This window comes from Erythrolamprus reginae, chromosome 6 (genome assembly GCF_031021105.1).
Source record: "Erythrolamprus reginae isolate rEryReg1 chromosome 6, rEryReg1.hap1, whole genome shotgun sequence".
NCBI lineage: Eukaryota > Metazoa > Chordata > Lepidosauria > Squamata > Dipsadidae > Erythrolamprus > Erythrolamprus reginae.
Window position 1 is genome coordinate 69,163,666 of NC_091955.1, and position 16,859 is coordinate 69,180,524.

At 41.0% G+C, this 16,859-nt stretch overlaps 1 protein-coding gene across 1 annotated transcript; it reads left to right on the forward strand.

Annotated features, from left to right (window-relative positions):
- The first annotated feature begins 308 nt into the window (after positions 1-308).
- Positions 309-15,417, forward strand: TST (thiosulfate sulfurtransferase). Its single transcript, XM_070756188.1, has 2 exons — positions 309-1,001; positions 14,976-15,417. The coding sequence occupies exons 1-2, from the start codon at positions 407-409 to the stop codon at positions 15,272-15,274; spliced, it is 894 nt and encodes a 297-aa protein (XP_070612289.1). The 5' UTR covers positions 309-406; the 3' UTR covers positions 15,275-15,417.
- Positions 15,418-16,859: the final 1,442 nt, after the last annotated feature.

The window sequence follows — 16,859 nt, forward strand, 5'->3', positions numbered from 1 at the left end:
TTTGCCCTTTGCCCCACTTCTCACCCCACCAATTTACTTTTGCACCATCCGCTGACTGTGAACACTAATGCATTTCTTGTTTCAGCAGGTCCCGAAAAGCTGGCTGTTGTCTTCACCCTCTAGTTCTTGTGCAAGGAGGGAAATTCTTTTTAAAAGCCCTGGAAGTTTTCTCTGAACAATTACTTCGGTTTCTCGTTTAGAAATAACTAAAAGAGAGGGAGGGATTTTGCAGCCGGTCGTGGATATGCCTGTGTCAGTCCAAAGTGCAGACTTGAATAGGAATGAAATTGGCCAGGGCTTCTTTCTCCGCCCTTTCTTAGTTGATTGGTAGGTAACAAGACATCGGAGCCTGGCCGGGAGTACCGTCCTTTTCTGCACATACCATTTCAAGAAAGCTTTCTTTAAGATGGTGCAGCAAGCTTTATACAGAGGTTTGGTCTCCACCAAATGGCTAGCAGCAGCTGTCCGAGCCAAAAAGATTGGACCGGAATTGCGGGTGCTGGATGCTTCCTGGTATGAACCTGGAACGAGAAATGCCCAGAAAGAATTCCAAGAACAGCACGTGCCTGGAGCGTCTTTTTTTGACATCGAAGAATGCAAAGACAAGTCATCGCCTTACGAGCTTATGCTGCCCAGTGAGAAACACTTTGCCGATTACGTTGGCCACTTGGGCATTGGGAATGAGACCCATGTAGTTGTGTACGATGGAGACAACCTGGGCACCTTCTACGCACCCCGGGCGTGGTGGATGTTCCGAGTCTTTGGGCATCGAACTGTTTCAGTGCTGAATGGGGGGTTTAAAAACTGGCTGAAGGAAGGTCACCCAGTAACATCGGAGATCACCCAGAAAGAGCCGTCTGCCTTTAAAGCCAGCCTTAACAAGTCTCTCCTGAAGACCTACGAAGAGATGGTGGAGAACGTGCAGTCCAAGCGTTTTCAGGTAGTGGATGCCAGATCTGAAGGGCGATTCCGAGGAACAGAACCTGAACCAGGAAAGGAAGGTAGGAGATAATTGTCCCACTTCCCATATTTTTTACCTGGTAAGGACATTTCAGTCTTTATATCCCTGGGGCATATTTTAATAATAATAATAACAATAATAACAACAACCTCCAAGGGACTTTGGAGGGTTTCTAGTCCAACCCCCTGCTTACACAGGAAACCCTACACTACTGGACTTCAGACAGATGGTTATCCAACATCTGCTTAAAAACTTCCAGTGTTAGGACATTCACAACTTTTAGAGGCCAGCTGTTCCACTGATTAACTGTTTTGACTGTTAGGAAATTTCTCCTTAGTTCTAAGTTACTTCCTGTTTAGTTTCCACCCATTGCTTCTTGTTCTACCCTCAGGTGCTTGAGAGAATAGATTGACTCCTTCTTTGTGGCAACCCCTGAGATATTGGAACACTACTATCAGGTCTCCCCTGCTCCTTCTTTTCATTAAACTAGCCGTGCCCAGTTCCTGCAAACGTTCTTCATATGTTTTAGCCTCCAGTCCTCTAATCATCTTTGTTGCTCTTTTTTGCACTTTTTCTAGAGTCTCAATATCTTTTTTTGCATCGTGGTGACCAAAACTGAATGCAATATTCCAAGTGTGGCCCTACCAAGGCCTTATAAAGTGGTATTAACACTTCACGTGATCTTGATTCTATCCCTCTGTTAATGCAGCGTAGAACTGTGTTGGCTTTTTTTGGCAGCTGCTGCACACTGCTGGCTCATATTTAAATGGTTGTCCACTAGGACAGTATTTTTCAACCAGTGTGCCATGGCACACTATTGTGCCGCGAGACATGGTCAGGTGTGCCGCGAAGCTCAGAGAGAAAGAAAGCAAGAGAGAGAGAAAGCAAGAGAGAGAGAAAGCAAGAGAGAAAGAAAGCAAGAGAGAGAGAGAGAGAGAAAGAGAACAAGAGAGAGAGAAAGAAAGCAAGAGAGAGAGAGAGAACAAAAGAAAGAAAGAGAGAGAGAGAAAGAGAGGGAGGGAAGGAGAGAGAGAGAAAGACAGAGGGAGGGAGGGAGAGAGAAAGAGAGCAAAAAAGAGGAAGGAAGGAAGAGAAAGAAAGGAAGGAAGGGGGAGAAAGAGGGAGGGAGAAAAAAATAGAGTGAAGGGGAGGAAGAGAGAGAGAGACAATTTTTTGTCCAAACTTTTTTTAGCCGCCCCCCCCCTTTCCCCCCCCCCCCCCGCTTAATGTGCCCCAGGGTTTCGTAAATGTAAAAAATATGCCGCGGCTCAAAAAAGGTTGAAAATTCCTGCACTAGGACACCAAGGTCCCTCTCACAGTTACTACTGTTGAGCAATGTACCATTGTTTTCCTTGCCTAAATGTAGAACCTTACTTTTTGCACCATTGAATTTCATTTTGTTAGATAGCGCCCGTTGTTCAAGTTTGTCAAGATTATTTATTTGTGAGCAATCTGCACTGAACCAAGTGGAACACTTTCTAAATACACTTTCATAGTCTGATATTACTGCGCCTAAAAAGAAATTCATAACTCTTCAAAACTGACAGATGTGGACAAACTACATCTGAGTAGAAAAATAGGGGGATCTAAGAATTCATCCATTGGGAGAACTTTTACAACTTTCCTTACCACTTCCTTTTTCTCATGTGGTAAGAAATGTACACACGAACACCCAAACACAAACACACACAGGGACAGAGGGGGGATCGATTTATGTTTGTTTGTTTGGGACCGGCGGTAGGATCTTCTTTCAATACTTGTGGATGTTCCAGTTTTCCAGATATACTGCCCCAGAAACTGAGGACCCTGTTCAGAATTGAGCTCCTGTAATTTGATATGTCAATTGCTCTTTCCAAAATGTTATTTATTAAAGTAAATGGAGTCTGTTTGACTAGTCTTTGTCTAAAAATCAATCCTCCCAACAACTACCTAAAACGTTCAAGACATTTTTCACTTTAGTATGTTGAGCTAAAACCTTTGAGCCCCTGGACAAAGGGCAGGAGCCACAACCGTGAAAATTGGTGGAAAATATATAAACCTACATATGTCAGAGAAGAGTCACAGCCTTCTGGGGCAAAACCCTAATTGATCAATTCCAAGTTAATGATTTTCCAGGTCACCACACCTAGCAAATCCAGGATCTGTCAGCATAAAAATCTCAACGATTGATCGCTTTCTCATCTGTTGGACTTTTTTTTCCAATAAGTATTTTTCTGTAAAGAAATGGGGAGGAGTGCAAATTGTGCTACACTGCTCAAAAAAATAAAGGAAACACTTAAACAACACAACATAACTCTAAGTAAATCAAACTTCTGTGGAATCAAACTGTCCACTTAGGAAGCAACACTGATTGACAACCAATTTCACGTGCTGCTGTGCACATTCAACTTTGTACAGAACAAAGTATTCAATGAGACTATTTCATTCATTCAGATCTAGGATGTGCTATTTGAGTGTTCCCTTTATTTATTTATTTTTTAGCAGTATATAGCTTAATAACTTCTGTGCCTTGTTTTATTATTATTGCTCTGTTATCCTTGTTTGCTTGTTTCTCAAACAATTATAGGATGGTAATTTGTATAAGTAAAACATTAGAAAAGTAATGATAAAAAGTAATGATAGAAAACAATAGAACAGTAGGACAGGGACAGTACGCACAATGGTGCACTTACAGACCTCTTAGAAAGGGGGAGAGGTCTATTGTAGATAATGTAAGGTTAAACCTTTTGGGGTTAGGAGTAGAAACCACAGAGTCAGGTAGTGCATTCCAGGCGTTGATTATTCTATTGCTGAAGTCATATTTTTTGCAGTCTAGTTTAGAGCAGTTGACATTTAGTTTAAATCCGTTACGTGCTCGTTTGTTGTTGCGGTTGAAGGTGAAGTAGTACTCACTGGAAGGACATTTTGGTATATGATTTTATGAACTATAGTTAAGTCAGAACGGAGACGACGGGGTTGTAAGTTGTCTAATAAAGAATTTCAAGTCTGGCAGAGTAAGGTATTTTGCTATTGTTATTTTTTTATTATTATTATTATTATTATTATTATTATTATTATTATTATTATTATTATTATTATTATTATTAATTCGACTTCTATGCTGTCCAATCCCGAAGGACTCAGGGCAGCTTAAAACAGTGGTATAAGTACAATAAGAATAAATACAAAACAGTAAAAGAAGTTGAACAGTTAACTTAAAACATTGCAGTGAAGGACTCTTCTTCTGAAATATTCCTGGACTCTCTCAATTGTGTTAATGTCAGATATGCAATGTAGGTTCCATACAGGTGAGCTGAATTCTAGGATTGGTCTGGCAAATGTTTTGTAAGCTCTGGTTATTTGTTTCAGGACTTAGGATCAAGAGAACTCATAAGCACTTACTTACTGTTAAGTAAAACCTAGGTAGGGAAAATGGGTGGTTAAATGCCTAAATGCAAACATAAAGAGGGTCCAGATCAAGATGTTATGTTTGCAAGTTGTTAGAATAAATGTGATCGCTGATTGGAGCAGGCGCGACCAATGAGAGGCCCGCAAGTGCAACCAATGGGAAACCAAGGCGCGAGACTTTGGGAAGGATACACCAAATATCAGAAGACTGTGATACAGACATAAGAACATTTTGCAAACATTGCACAATTAGGCCAATCCCCGTGACGTTAGCTAAATCCACACAGTAAATTTCTTCAGAAAACAATTGGCCTCTAAGTCACGGAATCAGTCATCATGGAATGGTTGGGCTGAAACCAACCTCATGTCTAATATGACAACCTTCACAATGTTCTTTCTAGTTTGAAATTTTCCCAGGGAACCTCAATCTGGCAGTACTGGTTTCTAGGCCAAGACATGTGGGTGACACACATAAGTGGCTGGCACTGAACCTTCAAGGATGTATTCACATAAAACTGGAAGAAAGGAATTTCACTTGGTTCTATAAAAAAGCTTAAGAGGATTGTGTATTCACCTGCCTGATGGGAATGCAACAAGATATTGCTGTTAGGCAGGAATTGTCCTTGAGAGTTCTGGTGAAGTAGTTAAGAATTCAATAAGCTTTGCATAACACTTACCGTAATGACCTACCTTAATTTGTTTTTATTCATGGAGGATCCAACTGAGAAAAGACAATGACAGAAGGAAGTTTTAAAACTTTTTGTAGAACCCTTTCCAAGACATCAATTTAGAAGAGCCACTGTTAACTATACCATTGCATAATCTTTTTTATTTCCTGCATCTCAAATTACTGGGCAAGTGTTATTTTCCCTTATGTCCATTCTTAATAATGAATGTCAAGCGGGTGTAAGATGCCTGTACAGTGGTACCTCTACCTAAGAACACCTCTATTTACGAATTTTTCTAGATAAGAACTTGGTGTTCAAGATTTTTTTGCCTCTTCTCAATAACTATTTTTCACTTACAAACCCAAGCCTCCGAAACAGTAAGGAAAAGGCAGGGAGAAGCCTCTGTGGCGCCTCTCTAGGAATCTCCTGGGAGGAAACAGGGCCTCCACTCTCCCTGTGGTTTCCCCAATTGCACACATAATTTGCTTTTCCATTGATTCCTGTGGGAAAAATTCCTTCTTCTTACAAACTTTTCTATTTAAGAACATGGTCATGGAACGAATTAAGTTCGTAAGTAGAGGTAGCACTGTATTTGTAAATTGAAAATAATATTTTCTTTCCCATAGCGTTCAGACCATTAAAATAGAGAGATGTACGCAAATACTTCTCACTACAGACAATCCTTGGGTTACAACAGTTCATTTAATGACCATCCAAAGTGACAATAGTAAAAAAAATGACAATTGTTCACTCTTATGATTGTTGCAGCATCCCCGTGGTCGTATGATAACAATTCAACTGACTTGTATTTGTGATGGTTGCAGTGTCCCAGGATCATGTGATCATGTTTTGCAACCCTTCTAACAAGCAACAATGGGGAAGCCAGCTCATTTAACAATCCTAGTACTAACATCTACAGGGATTCACTTAACATCTGTGTCAGGAAAGGACTTAAAATGGGGTAAAACTCACTTAACAAATGTCTTGCTTAGCAACAGAAATGTTGGGTTTAGTTATGGTTGTAAGTCAAGAATTACAATGATACCTCGTCTTACAAACGCCTCGTCATACAAACTTTTCGAGATACAAACCCGGGGTTTAAGATTTTTTTTGCCTCTTCTTACAAACTATTTTCACCTTACAAACCCACCGCTGCTGCTGGGATTCCCCGCCTCCGGACTTCCGCTGCCAGTGAAGCACTCATTTTTACGCTACTGCGATTCCCCTGAGGCTCCCCTCCATGGAAAACCCCACCTCCAGACTTCTGTGTTTTTGCGATGCTGCAGGGAAATCCCAGCAGGGGAATCCCAGCATCGCAAAAACAGGGGCTTCGCTGGCAACAGAGGTCCGGAGGTGGGGTTTCCCATGGAGGGGAGCCTCAGGGGAATCCCAGCAGCGCAAAAATGGGTGCTTCAGCTGGCAAAAGGGGTGAATTTTGGACTTGCACGCATTAATCGCTTTTCTATTGATTCCTATGGGAAACATTGTTTCGTCTTACAAACCTTTCACCTTAAGAACCTCGTCCCGGAACCAATTAAGTTTGTAAGACAAGGTATCACTGTACCTTCATTTCCCAACTGAGATTCTTCTTTCTGCTGATTAGTTCTCTGATGGGATTTCAAGATTTTATGGGAAACGAAGAAACATAATGATCACCCCTTATTTGATGCGAGTCATCAGATGACAATACATAGAAAAACCACTATGGTTTAGTTTAATCCATTGCTTCTCAAACAGTGGGGCGAGTCCCCTTGGGTGTGTGCACAGCAATGCCAGAGGGGAGGGCTCTTGACCCAGAGGAATGTGCTTTTTTTTTTTTTGCCGCAGGGAGTAGGGGGTTTTTTGCACCGAACAATAGCACACAGCACAGAGCAAGAGATATGAAGCACAGATAACAAACCCTTAAGAGACACCACGGAAAAATATTTAGCAGGAATGAAAAGAAAGGAGGAGAGACATGGAGATAATGAGAAAAACGTAAGTCTCCCAAAAACTAAGACAAGGAAATATGACGAAGCGTATGTAGCGCTTGGCTTCACTGGTGACTACAGTGGGAGATACGGAAAGACCGGTATGTTTATTGTGGCATCAGACAGCATGAAGCCAAATAAATTAAGGCGTCACTTAAACACATTACATCCCAATCACGCTGATAAGCCGCTTGAGTTTTTTCAGTGAAAACATGCCAAATATTGCAAACAATCATCCCGAGTGGAGAGTTTGGGGGGAGGGGGATGGCGAAATGTTTACTTCTTTCTAGGAGGGGGGCATAATAGAAAATAATTGAGAAGCATTGGTTTAATCAGTGGTGTGGTGGCACGATATAATACATCTTCATCAGGCCCCTGACTCCAGCTGTCACCTCTCACATTTACCCTGGCTAGGTGGAATAAAGAGGAATCAGTATTTTTTAAAAAAAATTATTCTGTTTGGGCACCGCCTAATCCAAATATCTGGGCAGTTCATAATACAGCGAACAATAAGATAAAAATTCAACTGTTTGGGGAATCTAAGTCACTCAGTAGAAAACATACAGAAACCTATACAACAAAGGGCAATGAATTAAGGTGGTTATTCTTTCAATTGTGGTTTGCTTATTTGCTTCAGAGCAACAGTATGTAACATTTATAAAACATTTTAAAGAGAGAAGTTAAAATAAGCAAATGTTCTCAATTGAATGTTTTACCGATTTAGTGATCCTGTAATAATATCTAAGAAGAATAATGAGTCTTGAGCCAGTTCCAATGGGGCACAGGAAGACAAATCCAGAATTTAATGAGATGAAAATCTGGAATGGCAGGAGATCAGTTGAGATGTGTTTCCACAAGTAATAGATGCAAGTTCACCATTTAGCTCAACCCTTTGCACTGTTCAGTAGACTGAGGCAAAGAGGTAATCCTGGAACCAGCAAAATCTGGGGCAGGCAGGCAGGGGACAGATTGCGGCGAAAGGCGGAGTAACACTCAGACACAGAAAGTTTGGGTATAATGGGGTCACTTTATTAAATCATTATCAGTTAATTAATTAACCAATTAAATCACGTGACCTGCAGGGGTGCATAAATCAAAATGGGGGCAGAGTCAACTGTCACCAACCTTTTTTGAGCAACTCTCGGGCGAAAGCTCCTGCCTGGGCGTAGGGGTATCCTTACATCTGCCCCCTACCCCGTGCCATGCCCCCATGGCGTGCGGGATGGCTCGCCCCTGGTCTCTGGTAAGCCCCAGCCAGCGAGCCCCAGGTGCGGCCCCCTTCCCATACCCAAGCCGGTCGAGCCCTGAAATACGAGAAGGAGGTCGCCCCTCACCTCACTAGAGGTGCCCCTAAAGGAGATCACACAGTTGCTGCTTACGCCCATTTCCGCCCCCTTTCGCCCCCCCCCCAGTGACCTTGGGGGGGGGACTAGTTGTTGAGTACACCCCCTAACCACACTCCCACGCACAGAGTGGAGTAAGCGAAGAAACAGCCACAGTTAGGCCAATCTTCTGTGACTGCCAAAAATTCCTACTCGGCCCCCCAAGGGGCGACCCATCATATGCACCCTGTAACAGAGGGAGGGTGGGCGGGTGTCTCCGTTTGAGACGCAGAACAAAGAGGAGCGGCACCACGAGCAGTCCCCTTAAATAGGGCGCCTTCCCTGCCGCTCCTCAGCCAATCGGTGCCCTGCGCACCACAAAGACATCACTGCGGCCCCTAAAGATGACGTGGGGCCGCAGGCTCCACCCCCAAAATGGCGGCCTCCTTCCCCGCCCACGCCACAAACACCACCGGCTCGGTAAGGGGTCGACGGCCCATGGATCTGCCCTCGGTGTGGAAGGGATTGCCACTCTCAGATTGGACTTTTCAGTCACACTAGATGCCATTCTAGGAACTAGGAATACCATAGTTTTACGAGATTGAAGGTTGCCAATGATGATAAATAATTTCACTCCAGGGAGAGAGGTGCTTGTGTATTTAAGAGCCACATACACCTCTGGTTTTTGTAGGGTCACACTAGGATGCACTCAAAGAGCAAGGTTGCTACAGTGCCATGTTGTGATAGCAGAAGCAAGGTTTCATCTGCAAAGGTGACCGTCTAAGCTTGGTTGCAGCCTGCTGGCTTTGTTAAGTTTGGTGGCAGGTAATGTTATTTTTCAAATATGCTCAGTCATTTTTAACATCCCACTGAAGTAGTCTTCCTTTTATTATTTTAAATTCCATTTTTATTGAACATTTCTCACACAAATAAAAGATAAGCATGAATAGTATAAAGAGTGAAGAAAAGAAAAAATTAAAATGTGAAATAATGAGAGTAGTGTAGTAATGAGTATAAAGAGAACTACAAATAGGGGGGGAGGGAAGATATATAAAGATGTGACTTCCATTCAAGCGGGGGTTCCAACTTATTGCCACTACCAATGCTGATGTGTGCGCATCTCCAGGTGACCGGTGTGCATGTGGGTGCACCCGGCATGTGTGTGTACATCGGAGCAAGATTTGGCTTCTGGGCAAGGACAGAAAGCAAATCTTACGAGAAGACATGTGGGGGTGTGAGATTTCGGTGGAAAATCACCAAAAAACGGCAAAATCTCACAAATGCACATATCTTCTCAAGAGATTTCTCTTCCTATGCAGAAGCCAAATCTCACTCTGATGTGCATGCGTGCCCGCCAGTCACTCAGCCGGTGTGCTGTCCCCCTACCATCCAGGTAGGAACCCAATACTGCTTCCAGTCTTCCTTATAGCAGTAGCAATCTTTTCCTCATTCTTGCCTCATTAAAATAGCATTCTAATTTGCTGTTTCTCTTTTTAATTTAATTTTATATTTTATATTTTATTTTTTATTTTTTATTTTTTATTTTTTATTTTTTATTTTTTATTTTTTATTTTTTATTTTTTATTTTTTATATTATTATTTTATTTTTTATATTTTATATTTTATATTTTATATTTTATATTTTATATTTTATATTTTGTATTTTATATTTTATATTTTATATTTTATATTATATTTTATATTATTATTTTATATTTTATATTTTATATTTTATATTTTATATTTTATATTTTATATTTTATATTTTATATTTTATATTTTATATTTTATATTTTATATTTTATATTTTATATTTTATATTTTATATTTTATATTTTATATTTTATATTTTATATTTTATATTTTATATTTTATATTTTATATTTTATATTTTATATTTTACTTTACTTTACTTTACTTTATTTTATTGTTTTTGACTTCTATGCCGCCCAATCCTGAAGGACTCAGGGCGGCTTACAACAGCGGTACAAGTACAATAAGAATAAATACAAAACAGTAAAAGAAGCTGAACAGTTAACTGAGGTTAAAAACATAAAAAACGTTAAAAAAAAAGCCATAAAAAGTTATTATAAAATGAAAATCACACTCATATGCATACACACCATTCTTACAGTTGGCCATCAAGCTGTAAATTTATGGCTCCCAGGCCTGTTGGCAAAGCCAGGTCTTCATAGTTTTGCGAAAGACCAGCAGTGTGGGAGCAGTATGGATATCGGGGGGAAGTTGGTTCTATAGAGCTGGGGTGGCCACTGAGACAGCTCTCCCCCATGGTCCCACCAACCTGTATTGCTTAGTTCAGTGTTTTTCAACCAGTGTGCCGTGGCACACTAGTGTGCCGCGAGACATGGTCAGGTGTGCCACGAAGCTCAGAGAGAGAAAGAAAGGGAGAGAGAAAGAAAGCAAGAGAGAGAGAGAGAAAGAAAGCAAGAGAGAGAGAAAGAGAACAAGAAAAAGAAAGCAAGAGAGAGAGCAAGAGAGAGCAAGAAAGCAAGAGAGAGAGAGAAACAGAGGGAGGGAAGGAGAGAGAGAGAAAGACATAGAGGGAGGTAGGGAGGGAGAGAGAGAGCAAAAAAGAGAGGAAGGAAGGAAGAGAAAGAAAGAGGGAAAGAGGGAGGGAGAGAGAAATAATGCGAAAGGGAGGAAGAGAGATAATTTTTTTGTCCAAACTTTTTTTAGCGCCCCCCCCCCCCCCGCTCAATGTTTCGTAAATGTAAAAAATGTGCCGCGGCTCAAAAAAGGTTGAAAGTCACTGGCTTAGTCGACGGTACCCAGAGGAGGCCAACTCTGTGAGCTCTTATTGGTCTCTGGGAGGTATGCGGCAGGAGACGGTCCCGTAAATAGTCTGACCCTGAGCCATGTAGGGCTTTATAGGTAATAATCAATACCTTGAATTGTGCCTGGAGACCAATAGGAAGCCAGTGCAGCTCCCAGAGCAAAGGTGTTATATGGGAGTACCGAGGTACACCCATAACAGCTCTTGCGGCTGCATTCTGGACTATTTGCAGTCTCCAAACACTTTTCAAGGGTAGCGCCATGTAGAATGCATTTGAACCTTTTCAATCTGCAAATCCATAAATCAGGAGTTTATTTTTTTCCATTTTTAGCAAAAAGTCCAAAAGAGATTGCAGGGTCCTCGGCTCAAAGTATTTGTCGCATTATCCCCTGATCAGATAGGTCAGTTTTGCCATTTCCACCAATTCAATCATCTTTACATGTTACTTCTCCATTGTGGGCATTTCAGAAATATCCATCTTTGTGTATCTAATAATCTCGCTGGAATTACTACCGTATATATAAAAAAAAAAATCAATATTCCACAAGTCTCATTTAATTGGCTATCCATAAGTTCCAATTAAACCAGGTTCTGGTTTCAGCAATTGTCTTCCTTTTCCAATAAAATAATTTGTCTTCTTTTCACATTCTAATAGGATTAGTACACCAGAGATTAAACAAAATGGTCAGGTAGACAATATGTTTGCTTTTCTCAGTGTTTCCCAACCTTGGCAACTTGAAGATATTTGGACTTCAACTCCCAGAATTCCCCAGCCAGCGCTGGCTGGGGAATTCTGGGAGTTGAAGTCCAAATATCTTCAAGTTGCCAAGGTTGGGAAACACTGGCTTATCTAATACCCTGGCCCCAATGCCTGAGAGAAAATACAGTTTTTCAAGGTCTTTGAAAGGCTTACAGGTCAGGGCTGTCCAAATATTGGGGAAGATTGTTTCATTGGCTCAGTGATGGGATTCAGTTCTGTGGGCTTGGCTTGGCAGGCATGGCAGGGGAAGGATACTGTAAAATCCCCATTTTTTCCCCAATCAGCTGGGATTCAGGAGGCAGAGAATAGATGGGGGCGGGGCCAGTCAAAGGTGGTATTTATTTCTTTATTTTATTTCTTTATTTATTGGATTTGTATGCCGCCCCTCTCCGCAGACTCGGGGCGGCTAACAACAGTGATAAAAAACAGTATGTAACAATCCAATACTAAACAACTAAAAAAACCCTTATTATAAAACCAAACATACATACATACAAACATACCATGCGTAAATTGTAAGGCCTAGGGGGAAAGAATATCTCAGTTCCCCCATGGCTGACGGCAGAGGTGGGTTTTAAGAAGCTTACGATAGGCAAGGAGGGTGGGGGCAATTCTAATCTCTGGGGGGAGTTGGTTCCAAAGGGCCGGGGCCGCCACAGAGAAGGCTCTTCCCCTGGTTCTCCAAACTACTCAAAATTTCTGCTACTGATTCTCCAGAACTGGTCAGAACCTGTTAAAAGCCACCTCTGCATAGGCTAGATTCCAGAACCAAGAAAGCATGCCTAGTGTTATCTAAATCAACAGTCACCAACTGGATCACTCCACTGGTGGTCCATGAGAAAATTTTGGTGGTCCGAGGAAAAAGTTTACATTTTTATGCAAATAAAAAATTCAAATATTTTTTTTATTTGCACTAAATCAGGGGTCCTCAAACTATGACCCATGGGACAGATGCATGCAATGAATGTTTGTGTTATTGAAAAGTGTCAGAATTTTTTTGTGGGGGTCAAGGGGGGGACAGAAATTCTGACTTCTGCTTCAGTCTCCCAGTTTTGGCTGAAGGCTGGTGGCAAAGAGCATCATGACCTAGATCGGCTGACCATCTCAGCCTGCTGAGACTCCAGGCGCCGACACCTGACATTGCAGTCCTGCAGGTCTTCCCTCTGCTTGGAAAGCCTATGCTCCTAGTCCTCAGTGAGATGCTTCTGCTGAGCCTCCTTCTTGGTCAGATCCAATTTGAACTGAGTTGTTTTGCCAATTCTTTCTCACGGTGACTGCTTAGCTTCAACAACTGCTTCCTTTTGGGGGGCCCTAAGGAGCCCGGGTAGGAAGGCTGGGAGGTGGAAGGGGCGATTAGAAGCTGGCGAAGTACTCCTCAACATGAGTGACATCAAGCCAACCCAGTCACATGACCACCTACCCACACCGAACCAGCCGGTCATTGGGAAGATCATATTAATGGTCCGCGGGATTTAATATTATGAATTTAGTGGTCCCTGAGGTCCAAAAACCTGATCTAAATGACATTATTTAATCAAAAGGACCCAGAGCATTACTCACCCTGGCAGATTTGGTGAGATGGACAGAAACCATCAAGACGTGGTCCCACAAGTCACCTGCCCATTTCTATATTGACTTTATAGATGACAAGCTAACAGATATTTGATCATTGACTGCATTGTATCCAAGTACCGTATCTGCTATTTTCTTCCTGACTGTTTCTTATCTTGAGCACTAAACTATGATCTTCTGACTGAAGGTTGTCCAATCCCAGTCTATTTTAATTTGCTGATGCTCCAGATGTCAATGTGTGTTGATTCATCTCATCCATGTAAGTTAAATTATGGAAGTGATTATGAAGTAATCGTAATTGGGATATTCCATTTCATTTCATTATTAAATGCAAGACTGAGCATTCTTTAAATTTGACTGTTTTTAAAAAAAATTGCAGATTTTCTTTACATATATATATGGTATATTTAAAGGCAGTAATCATCCATCTTTTCCAAAAATCTGCAATTATTTTGATCTATATTTAAATGCAGTAAATTCTGGAGTTATTAGAAATAGAGCTGTTTTATTTTACATTTAACGGTCACTCCTATAACCTTTCACAGAGTTTTTCAACAGCTTCATAGAGCTGACTACACTTAGCTGAATAAAATAACTTCTTTATTAATAGACTAAACAGATGTGCAATGCCACATGTTGAATGTTCTTTACTTCTTCATAGAGACCTCATGGTTAAAACTGGAAAATGGAAAATTTAACACAAAACTTCTTATTCTGGCTGAAATCACACCCTTCTTCTTGCTCAGAACTTCTTGCACGTGCTCAGTCAGACTTTACTCTGATTGGCTGACGGAGCATTGTTTGTTAGTTTGTGTGTTTGTTATTAGATTTGTATGCTGCCCCTCTCTGAAGACTCAATTATGCAGACTGACTTTGTTTCATTGACTCTTCCAGGTTCAGGAACAAATCTCAATATAACCAACATTATCTTTTACCTTTTATTCAACTTATTTGCATTATAAATAATTGATAATTTCAAATTTCTGACCACAATCCCAGTCCTGTGCTACCAATTGTACCCCAATTATGTGCTTCACTTATACGCTATACCACGACTTAGCATTATAACTTCTTATAACACTATTTTACCTGCATTTATTTTAGTAATCATGTTCTTAATTACTTTAGACTCTATTATACTTACTGTTTTTCTTATGCATGTATATACTGCTCAAAAACATAAAGGGAACACTTAAACAACACAATATAACTCCAAGTAAATCAAACTTCTGTGAAATCAAACTGTCCACTTAGGAAGCAACACTGACTGACAATCAATTTCACCTGCTGTTGTGCACATTCAACTTTGTATAGAACAAAGTATTCAATGAGAATATTTCATTCATTCAGATCTAGGATGTGTTATTTGAGTGTTCCCTTTATTTTATTTTTCAGCAATATAAAATTGAATTGAATTTGATTTGATTTGATTTGATTTTGATTTTATTGGATTTGTATGCCGCCCCTCTCCGTAGACCATAATAATTACGGGAAATACTTTTTATGATTTGGTTGAGTGATTACTCTTTCTCTTATTCCAGGGATCAAGCCAGGTCATATTCCAGGTACTATAAACATTCCTTTCTTCAACTTCTTGAATGAGGAAGGATTTGAGAAAACCCAAGAAGAAATTGAGAACATGTTCCAAGAGAAGAAAGTGGATCTTTCAAAGCCATTGATTGCCACGTGCCGCAAGGGGATTACAGCCTGTCATATCGCCCTGGGAGCATATCTCTGTGGTAAACCAGATGTGGCCATCTATGATGGGTCCTGGTCAGAATGGTTTCGGCGTGCCCCATCTGAGTATAAAATGTCTGAATGGAATCGCCATAAGGCATAATAACTCAATTATCTCTGAAGCATAGCTACTAATATTGAGTATGATGAAAAGATAGAAAAATACGTTTTATCATTTTCTAATCCATGGTTGCTGCTTGCTCTTGGAAACTGGTAATTAAATAAAATTGAATCTTGGGTCAAGTACATTTTTCAATTCTGTGTGCTTCTTTATTGTCCACCGCTAATAAAAGAAGAGAAACTACTGTTATTATGAGTGTTACTATTGATATCATGACTTTCCGTTATGTTCAGCATCCTGCTGCTGCCCTTAAAATGCAATAGGTGTGGATTACAATTCTTACTGTTCCTAGTTTATCCATTTAACAGCATAATACTGGTCAATGATAGGAATTAGTCATATCTGAAAGTTGCCAAGTTATGGAAAGCTAGCAGAAACTACAGAATAACTTGAATCTTAATGTTGACATTAGTCATGGGCGAACCCAACGGTGTTCGGGTTCAGCAAGTTCGGATGAACTTTATGCAAAGTTTGACGGAACCCGAACTTGAACTCAGAATGCTACTTGATGTCAAAGCTCCGCCCCCGGAATCACATCGTTTTTTATTTTTATGGATTTTTAATTTTTATTTATTTAAATTTTTACGAAAAAGGACGCCGCAGCGGCACTGCAAGCAAAAGGCGGTCCTTTCACGTAAAAATAAACATTTTTATTTTTATGTGAAAGGACTGCCCTTTGTTTGCAGCACCGCTGCGGCGTTCTTTCATGTAAAAATAAACATTTTTATTTTTACAAAAAAGGATGCCGCAGCGGCGCTGCAAGCAAAGGGCGGTCCTTTCACATAAAATTAACACATGTTTATTTTTACGTGAAAGGACCACCCTTTGCTTGCAGTGCCACTGTGGCATCCTTTTTCGTAAAACTAACAATGTTTATTTTTACGTGAAAAGACCTTCCTTTGAAGAAGCTGGGGAATTCCTCCTGTGAAGAGATTCTGGGGGCGGAGCTTTGATGTCACGTATACCAGCAGGTTTCTAAGGATGCCATGGAATCCAGGAAGTGATCACCTTGGCGTCCTTAGCAACCTGCCGGTATACGTGATGTCAAATCTCCACCCCCCGGAATCTCTTCCTGGTAGGAATTCCCCAGCTCCCTTTGTGCCTCCCTCCCATCCTCCTGACCGGCTGACAGCTCCCCGGTGTTTGCCTTCCTCCGCCGCCACCGGCGCCCGGCTCCTCCTCCTCTTCTCAGCAGATGACAGCTGGGTGGTGGCTTTCGCCGTGTTCGGCACAAATGCCGAACCGGAGCACAAATAAAAAAAAAATTCAGGTTCAGGTCCGGCATGCCGAACACCACAAAATTCAGTACAGACCCAAATTATGCGGGTTCGGTTCGCCCAACACTAGTTGACATAAGTAGAATAACAATGTTATGTTTTAATAACTTTAGAAACAAGTAACCTTGGTACTGTTATGAGTGCTCTTTGTCCAACTCTGAGGATTCTGAGGATGAACCAGGCCCATCTTGGTACCCTGGGCCAGGGGTATTGCCAGCTGATGCAGAGAGTGAGATTGAGAGAGAAATGGATGAAACTGAAGGATCACCAGAGGTGGCAGATATGCCAAT

Excerpts from the sequence above, each read along its gene's own strand:
- TST (XM_070756188.1), top strand. The coding sequence starts at position 407 with ATGGTGCAGCAAGCTTTATACAGAGGTTTGGTCTCCACCAAATGGCTA. Across the intron at positions 1,002-14,975 it reads ACCTGAACCAGGAAAGGAAG|GGATCAAGCCAGGTCATATT; the intron begins GTAGGAGATAAT and ends CTCTTATTCCAG.